Source organism: Haplochromis burtoni, unplaced genomic scaffold, assembly GCF_018398535.1.
Source record: "Haplochromis burtoni strain Fernald_Lab_line unplaced genomic scaffold, NCSU_Asbu1 Contig_251, whole genome shotgun sequence".
NCBI lineage: Eukaryota > Metazoa > Chordata > Actinopteri > Cichliformes > Cichlidae > Haplochromis > Haplochromis burtoni.
In genome coordinates, this window is record NW_024582612.1 from 649,506 (window position 1) to 669,646 (window position 20,141).

At 40.2% G+C, this 20,141-nt stretch overlaps 1 protein-coding gene across 5 annotated transcripts in view; it reads left to right on the forward strand.

Annotated features, from left to right (window-relative positions):
- Positions 1 to 20,141, forward strand: part of nrxn3a (neurexin 3a) — a 199,517-nt gene that overhangs the window by 71,282 nt on the left and 108,094 nt on the right. For all 5 annotated transcript variants that reach the window (XR_001336901.2, XR_001336903.2, XM_005938683.3 and 2 more), the window contains exons 6-7: positions 12,809 to 13,110; positions 16,084 to 16,245. Coding sequence is in view for 3 of the 5 variants with exons in the window: in XM_005938683.3 (XP_005938745.1) it covers positions 12,809 to 13,110; positions 16,084 to 16,245 (464 nt within the window). In the remaining 2 variants the exon portion in view is untranslated. The remainder of the gene's footprint in view (positions 1 to 12,808; positions 13,111 to 16,083; positions 16,246 to 20,141) is intronic.

Below are 20,141 nucleotides of genomic sequence, written 5' to 3' on the forward strand. Positions count from 1 at the left end.
TTATTTGAAGAGTTTCAGTCAGGTTTCAGAGCTCAGCACAGAAACAGCTTTAGTGAAGGTTACAAATGATCTTCTTATGGCCTCTGACAGTGGACCTCAGTGCAGCGCAATATCTCATTATCTATATCATTCTTCTTCTTATTATTATTATTTAATCACATCTAATGATGAGAGGGTCTAAGTCAACAGTGAGGTGCACTATATAATATAGAAACAGCTATTTTATTTGTACATTTAAAGTTACCAAAATGTGTTTTTCTCAGTGTGGTCTTTTTGTTCTGGGTGTTGCCGTGTATGGAAGAGATTAGACATAAGCCTTTAGACAACTTGGGTTTGGGTTAATAGATACAGATAGTATAGCATATCTACTAAATCTGTTACTGAAACTCGATAATTCCCAGAAGTTCCACATGCCTGAGGAGCTTTTTATTGAATGCAACACTGCAGTCCAGTCTGCAGTCTGCTCATCCAACTCTGCATGGTGTGAACCACCAAAGAAGAGCAGACTCGAAAGGACAGAGAGCTCTACAGAAAAACAAACATTGGTGCCCACTTGCCCATGATTCAGGATTTGTAAAAACTGAGCGTCAGGAATCGAGCAGGCAACATCGCTGCAGACCCATCACAGACGTCACGGCGATGAACTCTTCAGATCTTCACATGCAGACATTCACAGAGTGTCTGTAGTGCTGTATCAGTGCATATATACATGAACTTATATTACTAAAAGGTGAACCAGCGTTTATTTATTATAAATCAATAAATGTGTCACACAATCTGAAACATTCAGTTAAAAATTGTAAGTATTGACATATTGCTGTAGTGAGATGATACAATATTTCTAATTATTTATTCTTTTAATTCAGAATAATCGTGACATTAGTTTACAAATTACTTTATTTAAAAGTCTGATTCATCCATCACGACCCAGACAGGCTGCCTGTTGCTGTTCACAGAGGCTGCAGTCCTCAGCTGAAGCTCGCAGGCATCTCATAATCCTGACTGGACTGTCTTTTCATTAGGTCAGAGTGAGCATGGAGTATTAGACCTGCCACATCTCATTGTTGCAGATTGCCTGGAGACAGTGTGTGGAATTGCCACCTTACAAGTGTCCTTCAGGAATGAGTTTAGGTTTTTGATTAATCTGGCCCTTGTGTCATCCGTCCCTCTCAAAATGCAATTATGTCTTTTAGTTAAAGGACAAACTGTCCATCAGCCGAGCATGATAACAAATATGAGAAAAATGATGAGTGGCAGTGGAAGAGGAGCGAGTGTATTGGGAAGATACGTTCGTTGTATTTAGGAGACAGAAAGGAATTCAGAAACAAGACTAAAGAAGAAGCGACCCAAAAAAGAAAACGAGGAGGCCGAATAAACAGTTTCAGTTTCAGTGTTCAGGGTTTTCAAATCTAAACCAGTGTTGCTACTGTAATGTTCACATCACCCAGCATCGAGAGAATTCCAGAACATGTATGTTTTTAGAATATATACATGGGCTTCCTTCTGCCTTGCACCTCTGATCATTTGTCAATTTGAAATCTGACACAACTGGAAATAAAAGCTAGTGCTCAATGCTGTTTTAAGCACCTTGGACAGATCGCCGGGCTGACACAGGGTGACATTCACACCTCTGGGTCATCTCGAATCACCAGTTAACCTGACCCCACTAACTGCACTGGGGTCAGGAAAAGAAAGGCCTTTTTAGTAAATATGAAACATGTTCAACAATGACTTTTGTTCTTTCTGGTGTGGACGAAAATGGTTTGTTTGTGTTCCAGAACAATGACCGAAAACAACTAAATCAAATCTGATTCTGCATTGAACTAGCTCTTGTTCTCGTCCTTTATTCCTTACTCCCTGTAATAATCCCCCAACAAAACCACCCTCACCAGTGCCCCCTTTCCCCCCAACACTCCTGTTACCTTGGTGACCATCAGCTGAAAAATGGCAACCGTGGCCCTTCATTAGGTATCAACACAGGCTCCGACAGCCCAGATAATAGCCAATAAGAAGCTGTGCGTGATTGTGTGTTTGGGCGGGGGTGGGGGTGGGTAGGGATGCGGCATTATGCTGGGCAGTAAATGAAAAGCCTGCAGGGACGAAGTCAACCTTGTTGTCATGCTTCAGTAAATTGTGTGTGTGTGTCTGTGTGTGTGTGTTTGTAAGCGTGGCTGGAGTCATCCTTCACTTCACTTATGTGGGAAGATATGCACATGCAGTTTTACACACATGTATGCCCCATCTACACACCGACACTGTGAGGAAGGACTCGCAGAGACAAAGGCCCATGAAGACTAGACACAAGTCAAAGCTTTGTTTGTCACACATCCTCAACCTCGCTGTCAGCAGTTGTTACCATCACCAGTTACTACAATAATATATTAAAAAAAATACAGAAAGAAAGGTTAACATTTGGCAAAATAAATACAAAAAGAGCAAAATCAAAATGTAGACTAATGATAAAAGAAATAAAATGAGAGAAGTTGAAAATATGAATATCTGTTTTAGTGTTGTTTTAGTTATAACTAATAGTATAGCAATGTTATTATAAATTTATTTAATAGATCACTGCACTTTAATAAATAGTTACTTTAAACAATAATAAAGTCATCATTAATAATATTTAATCCCACATATTAATATTTTAGCCTACAGAAAGTAGATGGCGAATAAAGTCGAATGGCCTAACCTGCCACTTCAGTGTTGTTTCTGCTGATCTCTGGAGTTCTGTAATCTTACACTGGTTCACTTTTTTAATCTTGGTACTGTTTTTTAAACTAAGGCACCAGCGCCTGCCCTTGGAACCTTCAACCATCATGCATGCACATTTTATTTTATTTTATTTTATTTTACTCAATTGAATTCTCTTAAAATGTTAAAGAGCCCACTATAATCACTCTTTAGATCTTGAAATACATCATGGAAACTAAACAGTCATTAGCATTCCTTCTTTTTCTAATCACTTTATAATAACATTGAAATCTGCAGGAATGAAATACACAGCAGTGAGAGTACATTTCATTACATTAGATGTCTTTTGTTATGTGCTGTAACTACATTTAAGGACATAATTCCTCCACTGTTGCTCTCTTCATTACCACGTACCAACACAGTGCAGAGCAGCTACCTAAACTCTTGTGAGTTGATCATCTCAGTAATAGTTTTACATCCTCACTGAAACAATCTTGGATACTGTGGCTCCTCCTCTGAAGAAAGCCTCAAACTGAAGTACTTGAATCCTTGGTATAACTTTTAAACACTCACCTTAAAGCAGATAATCTGTAGGCTTGAAAGAAAATTGCATCTCACTAATTTATTTAGGAAAAAGAGTTTGCTTTATAAAAAACTTAAAAGGCTGTACAGACATGACTCAGTGTTCTGCTTAGATAAATAGGCTTTTTTTTTAAATTTTGTGCAAGGTTGATGAGCTATGTGCAAGTCATTTTCCACATTTTAATATTTTTAATAATAATGTTATGACGTTTGTTCCCTTTACATTAACCTGAAACTAAATACAAATAAAACAAATGTTAACTTTTGGAAATAAATTTAAACTTGCATTTGTTTTTACTGCTTAAACATTTTTATTTTTAATATTAATTATTGGCAGTGTTGGCAAATATAACTTAGACTTAGTCATTATTCAAACAAAGTGTAGCCGACTGAAATATGTCTCTATGCTGAGAGTACTGAAATCTCTCAGCACCTGCAACAGTCATAGGGACTGTGCAAAATGCATGCAGAGGAACATGTTTCTGTTTATGTGGGTTATACTGAGCGTGTATTATTATTACAAAATAAATAGTGTGTAGAAAAACAAATACATTTCCCAGGGAGCCTCTTGCACATTTTTTCGACATAAAAGACGCATCAGTGGCGCTGGTTCAGTGTCAGGAGCGTGGGTACAGGGAGATGGGAGTGAGACGGTAAGCTGGAGGTTTGGGCTGTTTGGATTGGCACCAGGTCGGCAGATACATGCACTACCTGTCAAAGGTTTGGACTCAGCTTCTCATTTAATGGTTGTTCTTTATTTTTACTACTTTCAACACTGTAGATACTTATGACATCAAATATATAAAGCAAGATATATGGAACTATGTAGCAAAGAAAAAAAAAGATAAATAACTCTAAATACGTTTTATATTTTAGATTCCCCCCTTGCTTTGTTGACACTGCTGCAAACCCTTGGCCTTCTCTCAGTGTGCTTCATGATATGGTCACCTGACATGGTTCCTAGAGTATTTAAAAGTAGAATGGGAGGCAGAGCCTTCAGTTTTCAGGCCCCTCTTCTGTGGAACCAGCTTCCAGTTTGGATTCAGGAGACAGACACTATCTCTACTTTCAAGATTAGGCTTCAAACTTTCCTTTTTGCTAAAGCATATAGTTAGGGCTGGACCAGGTGACCCTGAATCCTCCCTTAGTTATGCTGCAATAGTCTGCTAGGGGCTTCCCTTATGGCACTGAGTATTTCTTCTTCACTATATGGTGTTTATATATAATCAGTTATTATCAATCCCTTTTATCCTGTGTTCCTTCCATCAGCCTCCAACCAGTCGCAGCAGTTGGCCCCGCCCCTCCCTAAGCCTGGTTCTGCTGGAGGCTTCTTCCTTTTCAAAATGAATTTTCTTTCCCACTGTCACCAAGTGCTTGCTCGTAGGGACTCATTTGATTTGGTTTGAATTTAGTTTTCCTTCCCCCAAAAAGATTGTTATAACTGTTATAATATTTGTCATTAAGATTTGTTTGTTTTTATTATCACGTTTCCTTCTAGATAGACAAACAAAATTAACAAAGCTTTGAGTCTGGTGGAAGCTCCCTTTTTCCCATTACATATCATTCCGTCCCCAAAAAGCATCCCTTTAAAGGTTGGGGTTTGTACTGTGGACTTCTTAGAATAAGTATGCCATAGTAATTTTGGATATAAGAAAGCAAAAACAATTGAGGATATTAAAAAGCAAAAAACTTGTTTTGTTTTTTTTTATTATTATTATTATTATTTTAAAACAGCTTTTGGAGAAAGGTGATTTCTGAGACTTGGCTGATTTATATGTGAAAGGACCCAAAGGTGAATTGCTCCTTGGGACTAAAAAACAAGAAAAAAGTCCAAAACTTAAAGGAGCAGACTGACGCAGGAGGGACAAGCAGAGGGCAGGCTGAAGAGGGAAAGCAGAAGAAGAGAAGAAGACAAACCTTGACCCTGCAGAGGCTTCGCTGGAGGCTGGCGAACATGACAGGACATCTTGGGATGAACTTCATACATGGCATTTTGATGCCATGTATGAATTAAGTTTGCCCTTAATCTCACAGTATATAGAGAAACCATCCAACCAGTGTAAAGCCAACACAGATGTGCTTCTGGGTACGATGGCAATTTTGTAACAAGGGCACTTATCCGGTCTTGGAGTTTCTTGCCTAAAAATATTAGGCATGCAGGCTGGAGGAGCCAGGGAACCAGGAAACGTCCGATTCCCTTCAGCCCATCTGAGCCAGCGCCACCCCTCTGCGTTTATGAAGGAGTCCCAGGGGAGTGCCAGGAGGTTTGATGTACTACAATATGGTTATTATTAGGGCTGAATGAGTGAGAAATATGCTCCACAATTAGTGGTCTATTTCTAGTAGGCTGCTTGCCCTTCCGGGTCATTCTGCATATTATTTTATAGAATATTATCACCATTTCCTGTTGTCGCATAATGCATGCCATATGTTTGCCACTCAGCTTCTTATTATAATATTAATCTCTTCGATTTTTGCCATACAGTCGCTCTAATTTTCTCTCTTTTTTAAGTGAACATCAGTTACAAAGTGATGTTTAATCTTTAGCCACATGTGTTTTCTGTGTGTGTAAATATTGAAGACCCTATTGTCTGAGCAGCTCAGCCTCCACTCTCTGGACACCACCAAAATGGCAGTACTGACTTCTTTTTGTTGTTGAGCTAATGCCTGACAGGCTCCATCCCCCCTTCCTGTCGCTTCGGTGTTTCAGTCCCACAATGCTGTTTGGTTCAGACATCCCAACGCACCACTGGTCAAGCTAACAAACAAATGGAAACCCACCAGCATGCTGAAATTACTGATGGTTATCTCCAAACCCTTCCCCCTTCATCGTCACAAACTCCCCTTCAGCCTATTCTGTTTTGCCTCCTTCAGCCATCCTGCACCAATCAGCCTCCCCTCAGATAAGCTTTTTCAGCTCAGAGGGATGAGGATTTTCTCGCCTATTTTTTTATTTATTTATTCCCACCCCTATTGCTATTATTCTGTCATTCACATCCACTGTTGGTGATCCTGCTCCAGTTAGTGAAGAAGTCAGCAGTAAAAGTCATATAGCAGTTATTGTATAATATGTTGTGATATAATTAATGCCTATCTGGTGTGTTTTTTGCTTGTTTGTCAAAGAAAATGCACAAACAACTAAAAATCTAAAATTAGACTTATAACACTTTCCTTTCTGTCTAACCAAGTGTCTTCTATGCTCTTTGGCCTTACTGTTATTCTGCCATTCCACTTGGGTTAAAAATTATGTGAAATTTTCTTTGTGTGAAAGTTGACAGCACAGATACACACAACATAAAACATACAGAGAGGATTTAACCACCTACTGGCTTTGGACTCTATGTCAGACTGCATTATAAAGTCTCAACATCTGGGTCACCACAAGTCAGAGATCACAGTGCTGACTTTTCCAATTAGTAGGCAACCCTTTGGAGATACATTTGCTATGAAATGCGATACTAATCCATACAATCCAAACACTTTTTTTTAAACTATGCTTTAAACACATCTACAATTGCAAAAACAGCTTCAACACTGGGTAAAAACTAAATAAAAACAGAATGCAATGATTGGCAAATCTCTAAACTGTCATGTATGGTGCTGTGTGGCAGGCAGGACGAGGACCCAAATGCAGGACTCATAAACGATAGAGTAACAAAAGGAAGCAGCCTTAATGTGCTAGAGCCAAACTCAAATACAGGATATAAGAACACAACACCTAAAAACTAGGAACCAAGAAACTATGAACTAATAAACTAGAAAACTAGAAGCTAGGAGTTGTGATGGACACGAGGTACAGTGAAAAATCAAACAGCAAATGGGACAACACAACAACAGACAGAGGGAAACACAGCTGGGACTAATCAGACACAATGAGTCAGGGAGCAAAACTAAAGCAAACAAGGAGAGAAAGGCTGACTAAATATAGAAGATAAACACTGAGGGAGGGAGAACCAAGATCACTATGAACCAAATTACAATAGTTATTCAAAAACAAGCAAACGCATTCAAAAACTGAGGTCTAGCAGGACAAGCACAGAGATGAGTCCACTGTCAGAGGCCATAAGAAGATCATTTGTAACCTTCACTAAAGCTGTTTCTGTGCTGTGATGAGCTCTGAAACCTGACTGAAACTCTTCAAATAAGCCTCTGCAGATATTTATCCTTAGCCAGCAGCTTTAAATTTGCCTCAGTGTTACCTGCTCTTGCCGTTAGAAGACAATTGACTATGGTTGCTGGTGTCTCTAGCTTCACATGTCTCAGAACAGAATTGCCAGTTACCAGAGTTTGATCCACAGTGGGTGTGTCACCGCGTGGGGCGGGAAAGTTAGGCACTTGAATGGGTTGGTGGTGAACTGGAGGCATCTTTTTAGGCCTACGCTTACTCCTCACTATCAAATATCATTACTGCTAAAGGAGGAATAACTAAACACCTGACACAAAGAGCAGGAAAATGCAGGATGGACAGGTGAAGAGGCCATGCTGCTAGTTTTGGTCACATTAGTCCGGAGAGAATGTCTGCCTCTTTATAAAACCAACTGGATGAATTTGTCTCTCTCTGGTCCCCATTGATCAATTCCATTACTTAGTGAGAGGAGTCAGCTGTAGTCTTGTTTTCCTATTTGCCTTACAGGTGGGTGGGGATGGTCTCTGGGACTACTGGTATATGGCGGCCCCCTGGGGGCTGGAGAGCTGTGGTTGCTGTTTTGGAGTGTCTGTGTGTCTGCCTTGGTTGGTCACCGTGGAGGATGTGGGGTCTGGGGTTTTTTTTGTGGTGGCGGGTGGCCTCATCCTGGTGGAGGCAGGTGCTGGGCCTGGTCTCTGACTGAGTCCCTCCTTGTGCGAGGGTGGTCTGGACCCCCCTGACCACCTTGGCATGTCGGGTGGGTCGACCCATGTTAGGATGTCTGTGCCTCCAGGGCTTGTTGGTGCCCTTAGAGCAATTGGGTGGGGCATTCAGGTGAGCGAGCAACCATTTTTTGGTGCAGCTTGTCTGACACCCAAAACAGTTTATATCATCCCTTTACTGTATGTGTCTGTTATAGCTGAGTGGTGTTGTGACGCAGTGTGCAGATAAGGCCTCTCTTCTGTGGAACCAGCTTCCAGTTTGGATTCAGGAGACAGACACTATCTCTACTTTCAAGATTAGGCTTCAAACTTTCCTTTTTGCTAAAGCATATAGTTAGGGCTGGACCAGGTGACCCTGAATCCTCCCTTAGTTATGCTGCAATAGACGTAGGCTGCCGGGGATTCCCATGATGCATTGAGTTTTTCCTCTCCAGTCACCTTTCTCACTCACTATGTGTTAACAGACCTCTCTGCATTGAATCATATCTGTTATTAACCTCTGTCTCTCTTCCACAGCATGTCTTTATCCTGTCTCCCTTCTCTCTCCCCAACCAATCACAGCAGATGGCCCCGCCCCTCCCTGAGCCTGGTTCTGCCGGAGGTTTCTTCCTGTTAAAAGGGAGTTTTTCCTTCCCACTGTCGCCAAAGTGCTTGCTCATAGGGGGTCATATGATTGTTGGGGTTTTCTCTGCATGATTTATTGTAGGATCTACCTAAATTGAATTCAATTGCAGATGAGTCTTTGGACTCATTTGCACACTCCAGTATCCTCTATGTGGTGGGGGTGGTGGGTGCTGCTGCAGACTTGGTGGCGTTCCAGGGCATTGCCATTGTAGGCCCTAGACTTCCCATCCTGTGGCCTGGTGTAGGGAATGGGGGTGCCTACTGAGCCAGTTGTTTGCTAGCTCGCTCCTTCCGGGAGTAGACCTGTACGTCCCGGTCTTACACGTTATATTGTGTAAGGCCATTCATGTGCCAGGTGGTTCTTGGGCCCCTGGGACCCTGTTCTTGACTTGTACCAGTTTTTAGATGTGTCCTTGATCCAACACAGCTGATTCAAATGGCTAAATTACCTAACAACATGTTTTATAGTTCTCCAGAGGCCTGGTGATGAACTAATCATGTGATTCAGGTGTGTAGACCCAGGGTGAGATCTAAAACCTGCAGGACACCGGCCCTCGAGGCCTGGAGTTGGAGACCCCTGATTTACAGCTTTGTGGGAACTGACTTCTTTAACTGATCTTAATGGAGAACTTTATTGTCATGTATGTGCTCAGTGTTTGAAGGGAGAGTCCATGAACAGTCTGAATGCCTTTTTAGTTATCGTTGTGAGATTGTGCCTTTGGCTCACCATGTGAGGCAGTTTGCGGGCTAAGCTGGTAGCCAATTTGGCAGTAAAAAAATCTGAGTGATGAGGTCTATCTTCTAAATGTAAATGTTAGTGAAAGTCACCACTATGAGATATCTCACCTCTGACAGAGCTTCAACAGCATTCAGAGGAAGACTGGGGACACTGGGTCTGAATGGACCATGTTCAGCTGCAACTAAAGATTATTTTGGTAGTAGAATAATCTTCTTGTTTTTAATTAGTCGATTAGTCAACAGTTACTTTAATAACTCTTATCTCCACCATCTGTGTGCAAACCTGCTGTTCTAGGGTCCAGTACCCAACCAGCTCTAAGTTCTAATAGTATTTAAACAAAAAAACTACCTAAACTAAAAATGCCTTCTGTCCAGAAGTTTAAATAAAGCTTGAAACTAAAATAAAAGGGTTTATATTTCCAGTCAGTTTACATATGATTTAGTTCATGAATTTATGTAGTGGACATGCTCCGGAGTGAGAGGTTTACTGTTCAGAATAAACAGTAATATTAATGTGAGAAACAAAACTAGGAGACAGTGTAGCCCCTCCTGTTTCCTGGTTTACTATGTATTTCACTCATTAGCTAACAAAGATGAAAGTGTTAGCTTAGCAAGCATCATCCATGAGAGGTTTCTGACAGGTAAGCTAACATAAACATTACTGTACAAACATTGACATAAACGAGGTATCAACACGACACACTAACTTAAATTAAAAGCTACCCATTCAGCGTTGACATCACAGCATCCACACTAGTGGCAGGTGGGCAGCATTTACACATGAATGTGATAACTTGAGAATGAGGCAATGTAGGATTTTGAAATTAATACCATAGGGGGATCTACTAAAAGTCTTGTAAGAGTTGAAGAGCTCATTGGAGGTGGTCATCAGGGGTGGTCATCAGGAGTGTCTCATTGCCCTCGCCCTCACCACCTAAGGGGTACCTTCCTCTGCTGCTCCGCCTCCAGCCATGCCACCTGAGTGTCTTCACTGCCATCTTTGACCTCCTGTCAAAGGTGTCTTCCTCTCTATTAACGTTGACCCTCGCAGTTGCCACCCGAGTTGCACCATTGTCTCTGTCAACATTTGCCTTGAGTGAATCATCTCCACATCCACTGACAGCGTCCTGCCAAGCCACTGGTGGCTCCATGGTTGACCCCGAGAACTGTTTTTCCCCGTCAGTCCCCTTAATCGCTACGTGGCCTCAATTTTGCCCCTTGGCCAGGCCAACACTCTGGACTGGTTTTCTGTTCTATTTGGACTCTGTCTCTCTGTTGATGTTAATCTGAAAATGTTGGTTGAGCTTATACCTCTGTATGAAACTAGAGATCCTGTCACAGATCGCTGTGTGACAGGCAGCGGCAGGAGTTGGACTCAAATGGAGGACTCACACACAAGGGGAGTAAACTGAAAGAGGCAGCTTTATTGGCAGTTCAAAACTCAAGTACTAGATACAAAAAAACATAACCTAAAATGGGAAACTAGGAACTACAAGCTAGAAGCTGGGAGTAATGAGGAAACTGAGGAGCACAGTGAAACTACACAGCAACGAGGGACGACGTGACAACAAGCAGAGGAAGACAGAGGACTAAACACACAGAGGATAACCAGAGAATGGGAAACGGAGGAAACACAGCTGGAACTAATCAGACTAACGGGACAGGAAAATAACTGAACATAATGCGCACAGGATAGGAGACTATCAAAATAAAACAGGAAACAAACAGAAACACACTAAGACATGGACTGAATGAATGCAGGGAACAGACAGAAGGAGAGATACGTGTGGGAAACAGATGAATAAACATAGAGACAGAACCTAGCATACATGGTAACTACACAGGGAGGCATGAATGACTAAAATGAACAATAACCTAAGAACTAGAAACTAAACTCAAGCTAAATGCCACATAGAGCACGAGAAACAGAAACACTGGGTCATAGACTCAGTACCACGACAGTATCATCAATACTTTCCTTGTGCTAAATTAGTTATTAAAAGAAAAAACTTTTAAAAAACGTATCGGTTAAGACGATAAATCACAGAGTAAATTGCTTGTACTGTGTACTGCATGTTTACAATAAATGTAAGTGATATCAAAGCAGTGAAAGCAGAGCTATTGGCAACGTTTCTAGCACGCCGATCTCCTGTCAGTCTCCCATTGAAAACTAGAAGACTGTCCACAATGCACTTAAGCAAGCATTCTGAAAAAGCTGCTCTCCTCCGCTCCAAAGTTTGTTAATGGTTCATGGACACGCTCATGAAACTGACTGAGCACATCCTGGACATTGAGTGCATCAGCACCGAAGCCCCTCAGCACTGTGCACGTTCTCCTCTCCTCTGTATTCAAGCATTGTTTTCAATAAACTGCATGCTTAGAAAAATGCTTTGTCTCACTCCCATTTCTTCTTGTTGCATGTTGAAGCTCAACTTGGAACCTTAAGGTCCAACATTAAGGTCCAACGATGCAAAATATGATTTTTTGCCATTTTTTCAAGTGTTCTTAAACTTTTGATCGGGACTGTATCACCAGGATTTTTTTTTTTTACACCAAGCCAATTTTGTGGTGACACAACACATTAGTAAATCTATCCCAAAATGCTTTTAAAAAAATTCCTTATTAACAGATTTCAGGTGGCTCATACTTCCTTTGTCATGTTTGCATGTTTCACTGTCTAACCTATTATTATTATTGTTGTTGTTGTTGTTGTTGTTATTTTGATGATGATGATGATGAAATCAGTGTGCATATTGTTTCTAAACAACACCCCCAATGAAATAGATGAAACCTGTACTCGTGCAGCTCCTTGCATTGGAGTCCTGTGGTAATATTGTTTGATCAAAGTGTCCAGCATTCTTGCTTTAGAGACAGAAAGTTAATTGCAGATAACACCTTACATGTGTTATCCCTCAGCTGTCCAGTTCCTTTTCTTCGGTTCCTCTCAGCACCTGGTTTTGCTTTTTGCTCTGTCATGTCCGATATTTTTGAAGGGTCATATTTATACAGTTATCACATTGATATTCCTTTTATTCACCTAAGAGTATCTCTTGGTTTAACTGACCTATCCTAATTTATTCAACCTGTTTTTTTCTTTCTTTTCTTTTATATTCACCCAATTGCTCAGTAAGCAAAAAAGAAAGAAAGAAAAAAAATCCTGTAAATACAAATATGATATGATAAAGTGTAAAGATATTATTATATTATATCTTTATTATATAATATATATATTCATTATATTATATGTTATATAATGTAAAAAAGATTAAGATGTTAACCTTTATTGAAACATATTCTTCACTACAATCTTTTTTTCTTACTATAGCAAGAGAAGAGAATGTGGCGACTTTCCGTGGCTCAGAGTACTTCTGCTACGATCTCTCCCAGAACCCAATCCAGAGCAGTAGCGATGAAATTACACTCTCCTTTAAGACGTGGCAGCGGAACGGCCTTATTCTTCACACCGGCAAGTCAGCTGACTATGTCAATCTGGCGCTAAAGGACGGAGCTGTCTCCCTCGTTATCAACTTGGGCTCTGGAGCCTTTGAAGCCATTGTGGAGCCGGTCAATGGGAAGTTTAATGACAACTCGTGGCACGATGTCAAAGTGACCCGCAACCTCCGGCAGGTAAGGCACACAGGTGTACTTTAAGATATGAACATGTCAGTGTTTTGGTCAGGATTATTCAACAGCAGCTGAATATACCTTGTAGAACATAAGGACGACAGCACACTGACAGCTGCAAACGGGCTGTTAGTTATCCTGCTGACTGCCACTAGAAAGCAACAAAGCTACTTATGAGTTTAAGTCATGAATGCATCTGTGGGTGGTTTTTACACTCATCCCTGATTCTGTCCTTTGCCACTTTTTATCAACTGATATACTTTGTATGAACAAAGCCTCTGTTCAGTCATATAAACTTGTCTTACCCACCCCATCTTTCTGCAAAGCAAACAGGCATTGGATATGGTGTGATAAACAAACTCCATTGTATGGTAGATATCATTCTTATTATCGTCTTTTTGGTTTGCTGTGTACTTCGATCTTTCCTCTTTTCTGCCTTTTGTACCCTTAGATAACACTCCTCTAAAAACAAGGGAGCAGGCTCATTTTGCTCTTCTGATCTAGGCTTTCTTTGGCTCCTTTGCTCACTTCTTCATTTTCCTTTTAGTCTCTTCTTGCTTTTGTTTGAAATTAACTTGTTTTTCATGTTGGAATTTCTTGTTAACCTCTTAACATCAACCTGATCAAGACTAGGCTGACATCGACCCGTTTTTGTTGAATGTTCACCTATGTGGTATAATAACCAAATGGCAAATCTTGTAACAGAAAAACTGTAAGGAAAGATATGAGCTGAAACAGAGACTAATCCACATTACAACTCAGATAATAGTTTACTGTATACTGTTTATATCCCGTAAAATTATATGGAAAATATGAAATAGAGCAGGATGCAGGAGCATAATAGATAAGTACCCGTTGCAGTAAGAGTACTGGCTTTGAGGTAATTACACACTGATTGTACAGACTTGTGAATACGAGAAAAGGAGTCTTCAAAGAAAATGTATCTCTCTGGAAACAACACTACCTGAGCTGGAAGTGAGCTTTAGCATGCTAAAGAAGCAGCTGGAGGCTTGCCTAATCTAATACTATTTTCTTCAAATTCGGCACAAATGTTCTCCTTTGATGGCCGAAGATCAACGTGACCTTTGAAAACACGTTTTTGATCATATCTTAAGAATTCTTCTGCTAATTATGAAATAAGCTCAAATAGGATCACAGATGATGATGATGATATTTTGGATTTACAAAGTCAAACTCCAGGTTCATTGGTTTTCCTTTCATATATTACATGCTTTGGCAGTTGAGTTATTGGCATGCAAGACATGCAGCTGGAAGATTTAAGTCTAGAGTTCTCTGGTAACATCTTTTTAAACCATAAATCTTACCAGTAGAACCAGAGGTCCTCACAGCAATATTACTTTATTCCTTATTATTACAATATTACTACATTTTCCCATGTCCTGCGATGTGGCCTGCACTCTTTGATTCTGTGCGCTCAGCATTTCTTTCCTGTTGGTTGGTTGGTTTCATCTGCTCTTGGTTGCCACAATATCCTCATTATTTTCTTTTCTATATTTATTATATATATTTACATGCAACAGAAAATCAAATCATCTGCTTGCTTGATTACTAGTTACATATGAATATTAATGCATGTTTTTGTTGCTTGAAGCTAAATCCAGTCAGTTAAAATATTGTTTTACTATTTTACACAGACAGCAAACTTAGCACAAAAAGTGATTGATCAATTATTTCTTTGTTGTAACAGTGCTTCTTGGCAAACCTTAAACTGTTGATAAGCCTGTTTAAATGCTGCCACATTTGTAGGGGAATTTGATTTGTGGGTTGAGCAGCAGAGTTGAGTATCTGAGCTGCACCCGAGAAAATCTTCTCTGCCAATGCCAAGCAGCTTTGTGCTATTGACTCTTGGTTGGTGTCATCGGATGATTGAAGTCTGAAGAAACAAGACATGTTGGGAATTTAACAGTCGATCCATTTGACAAACAGGGCCGCAGTATCATGTGGAAGAACCATACATAGCCACTGGTTACAGATGTTATCTCGCTATCTCCCTGCATTGAAGTTGCCTCCCCTCCAATGATGACAAGCCTTTATTATCAGTGAGGGAGATGACGTCCGACACCATCACACTGCCTCCGCTAAAAGCAGTTATCTATTATCAGTGCAACAATCACCATATGATCCAACTGCTGTAGACAGAATCTGGACTCGTTGCTGCACATAATGTTCCTCCACATGTGCAGGTTCCATAGTACATCCATATGTACATAGTACACAGTAAAGGACAGTCATGGCTGCTCTAGAGTCTGGAGATTGACTGTTCAGTCTCTCACAAATTTTAATGGGTAGAGAGCCACCAGCCATATCATCCTGCAAACCTCGGCTCAAACCACTTTCTTCTTGTGTTTTCATTTTGGCACACCTCTGACATCCTCTGCTATATGAATCTTGGCTTTCAATACACTAGCTTGATGATGCCCTGTGGCACTGGCCCTCAGTCAGATGTGAGCAGATATCAGCTGATCACTAGGTCCATGCTCATAGGTGCTCCTAATCAAGTGCCAATCAGGCATTGGATTGTCAGCTCTGCACCTGGGGTAACAGAAGCTCAGCACAAGAGTCAGTCACAGAATAAGCTGTTTGGCCTTGGCAGAGAAGATTTGGCAAGTTTGTCTTGTGCTAATCCACATTCTCAACTCTGATGCTCAATCCACAAATTCATTTTTCTTATAAATGTGGCACAATTTCAGGGAAATAAACAGGCCTTCTAGTGATATAAAAAACATAGTTTCAACAAAGAAATATTCAATCAAACAGAAATTTACTAACTGAACAAAAGAGAGAAATCAAATGGTCTGGCACAATTTTCTCATCATCTGTCTCATGTCATCAGTAACACAGATAAACCAGGTCTGGCATTTATAATGAAACACCTGAGTGTGCTCTCAAACCGCTCTATCTTAAACTCAAAACAAAACAATTCTGCCTCACCTTGCTTTTACTCCTTTTTGCAAGGTGACAATATCAGTGGATGGGATTCTGACAACTACAGGCTACACCCAGGAAGATTACACCATGCTGGGCTCCGATGACTTCTTCTATGTGGGTGGGAGCCCCAGCACAGCTGACCTGCCTGGTTCTCCAGTTAGCAACAACTTCATGGGCTGTCTCAAGGAGGTAAATACCTCGCTTACAGTTCAGTTTGATTACTATGCAAATACATTATTTAAAGCTGGACATCAGAAGAATGCATTTTTTAAAGACCTTAAACCTCAGTTTTGGCTTTTTGGACTGTTTATTGGATTCCATGTTCACATAATAATTAATTTCTATTTTGTTTTTTAGACTAAAGATTAGATTTCAGGGATCATTGAGTTTCATGACAAAAGAGACCAACAACATGTAGTCGTAGTTCTTAAATCTGAATGCTGTTGGAAGAAGCAGACGTACTTTTGAAGCTTTACTTTCATGTTATTAACATTTAGTTAAAGTCAGTTAGTTACAGATTGGATATATTTGACCTACAGAGAGCAGAGCACTGAAGTTCTGTCACTAAATGAAATAGCAGTAGCACTTTTAAGGAGCACACTTAATTGACTGCTATATTAGCCATAATTCTGATGACATCATTTCCTGCTTTTAATTAAGTCCAGTCTTCTTAAATGTGTTTGCATTGCAGGACCAGTGTGTACAAAATGCACTTTAACACATATTTCTTTTTAATTTTTTTTACATTTAGGAATTTTTGTATTAAGAGTCTTTTTAAAGGTTGTAATAAATCAAAATCTTGCTTCCAGTTTGCTTTCATTTCACCAGGGGACGAACATCTACATCTACTCCTGTTTCCCTCTGTGTAAGCAACAAATCTTGTTTATAAACAGGATAACTGCTTTTATTTCAAATATAAAGTTCAAGACAGAGAGAGCATCACCGCTACTTTTAGAAGGTGTTTTCTTGCATTTGCACAACATCTCTAAGTGAGAAATATCCTGCCTGAGAGTGATGCTGAAAAACTAGTTTATGCAAGTGTTACTCCTTGGCTGGAGTATCGTCATTCATTATTAACAGCTTAACTAAAAGCTCCCCCCAACCCCCTTTTTAGTTTAACAGTTAGTTTCGCAGACCTTCAGCTGGCTTTCTTGTGGTTCCTCGGCTTTTAAAAGTAGAATGGGAGGCAGAGCCTTCAGCTTTCAGGTCCTTCTTCTATCTCTACTTTTAAGATTAAATTTGAAACTTTCCTTTTTGGTAAAGCATAGTTAGGGCTGGATCAGTTCTGGTAAGCCGAGGCTGCCTGGAGTTCCCGTCATGCACTGAGTGTTTTTTTTTCTTCAGTCATCTCAATTCACATTGTCTCACTTCCACAGCGTGTCTTTTGTACTGTCTCCCTCCCTCACCCTGCAGCCCCTGCCTGAGTCTGACTGTGCTGTGGTAAAAAGGAGTTTTTCCTTCTCACTGTTGCCAAATTCTTGCACATAGGCAGATTGTTGGCGTGTTCTGTGTGTTACTGTGGGGTCTTCACCTTACAACAAGGTTTCTCGAGGGAAACGTTGTTGTGATTTGGTACTATATAAAAAATGATTAAATTGTAGATTACTGGTACATTTTGCAGAACAGACAGAAAAACTGACACAAGAGCTTTGAATGGATGAACCAGTTTCAGTGATTTTAAACCAATTTTAAGGATGTAAATGCTGATTCATTGATTTAATCAATACAGAAAAAATACAGTGGGCATGTGCTACACACACACACACACACACACACACACACACGTATTTGTCACATACACTTGCAAATATTGTTTGCTTAAGGTGATGTCATACCACAGCACTAACTGGAGGAAGCGTAATTTGGCAGTGGGGGCTTGGCTTTCTCTGTCAGTGTTCACCAACTACACACACACACACACACACACACACACACACACACACACACACACACACACACACACACACACACACACACACACACACAGAATACACATATGGCTGCAAGGAGAAGGGGGTGGGGGGATGGGGGGCACAGTAGTTATTTAATCCCCTTCTGGCCTACTTCCTGCTCTGTGTCACGCTGGTCATGTTTGCAGTTCTCTGTACTAACCACTCTAGACAAGTACACACAGGGACAGACAGACACACACATTCACAAATAAACCAAATCATCAAAACCTTTATTCTCCATCAGAAAACACAGGATCAAAGCATAAGGTAACAACAGCAGAACACAGCCCGCAGTATTACAGTGTAAAGGACGTCCTCAGGTCGTCACATCAAACTGCCTCAGACATCGGGTCACAGACACAAAGATGATGCTTCAGTGGCCATCACTGTAATGGTTTGGCTCACTGGCCACTAACATGGAACAGGATGCACTGGATATGTAGATATGAAGCCTCGTGTTACACTAATAATAATAATAAATACCTTGGAAAGTCATAATTCAGCTCTACCTCCTTGAGCAGTCTGTCTGTGCTGACTGTTGGTGTGATACCAACTGATTATACAGTAATGGAAATATAATTATGAATGATTAATTAATGATTATGAAATTAATTATGAATACTACAGTAAATTTCTGCTATTATGTCTACTTATATTTTGCATACTAGTTCTTTTAAATAATTTCGAAGCCTTATGTTGTCTGCTGTGATTGTGATTGCAGCCCAACTCTCTGTGAATGGTTCTCATGGCCACTGATCAGTGGTCTTACTAGCTTTACAAGGCCTTACTAGCAATATAGATCAGTGCTTTTTGTGTGTGTTTGAAGTCAGTGCTGAGACATGTACACAGATGTATCAGTGCTCTATGGATGGCTTTTTTATTGAGTGGCAGGAGAGCTTAAACATTTAACCACTGTTTATGTTCACTGTTGCCATCTTGAATTGTTAACTCAGTGTGGCTGCATGTAGCTTTATAAATCAAGTTTTACATGTAAACGATGTGGGATGCATATACAAGGAGCAAATAGTTTTAACTACAGTACATTTCTGTATTAGGGATGTAGGCAATGTCTGTTAACTCACTTAACTGCGAGTTAACAGAAATTGGATGCACACACAATATAAGGTATATATGTTGCAGCCATAAGTGCATTTTGTGTGTATTTTATAAAGTTAGTCAGAAAGAAAAATAACATTACATACCTTAGACAATAATATGGCTTTTCAGTGTAACCATACGTCGACCACAGTGTACAGACATCAGTATAAGAGTGGATAAGCATCAGTTATGTCTTCAGTGCAAACTAAGGCAACCTCTTTATTAGGATATATGGTCGACTCTTAAGTCATAAAGTGCTCATGATACTGAGCACACAATACTCTGAACACAAAGCTGAAGCTGTTTTTAACATGATTTGAAGAATTTTTATGAAACAGGCAGATCAGCAGTTTAACCAAAAGCAGTTAGCACTGTGTGGTTGATTTATCTTTGAGCATCTCTGCCACTATTTCCCTTTTCTGTACATCCACAGGACATGCAGGAACATTAACTACTTCCAGTTTTGATTTGGGGTGGGAAACACTGGTACGGTCCACAATCATTTGGTGGAGTTTCTTTGCTAATGTGAGCGTTGTATTGGTCAACAGCAAGTTTCTTTTGTAAGCTGTAGTCAGGGGCCATGTTTTGCAAAGGCTTTAGCTGAAGGACCAGATTTGCGCACCACTTGAGCGGGCTTTCCAAGAACCGACTCTAAACGTGAACACTATGGCTTTTGAGAAGAATAGTTGTTAAAGGTGATCAGAACAAAAGGAATGATCAACAAATAGTGTAACTCCTGCAGTAACGGATCAAGAGCTGTAAATGGCACAACTAAAATATACTCCAAGCTATGTTTTGCTCTATAACCTTTGCTGGTAGAATCATTTTACATTGTCTCTTCATATATTTCTTTACATTTCTGTGTGTACTCCCACACGGAAATGCAAGGTCCCACAGACCCAACATTTCCATAGGTCCATTCCCTACCTAGAGAGACAAGAAAATGTTGTTCCTGTGATATTATACATGAGAGTAACGGACAAATATCACAGTCTTAGTTTCCAAGAACATAAGAAGTGTCCAGTTGCAGACAGG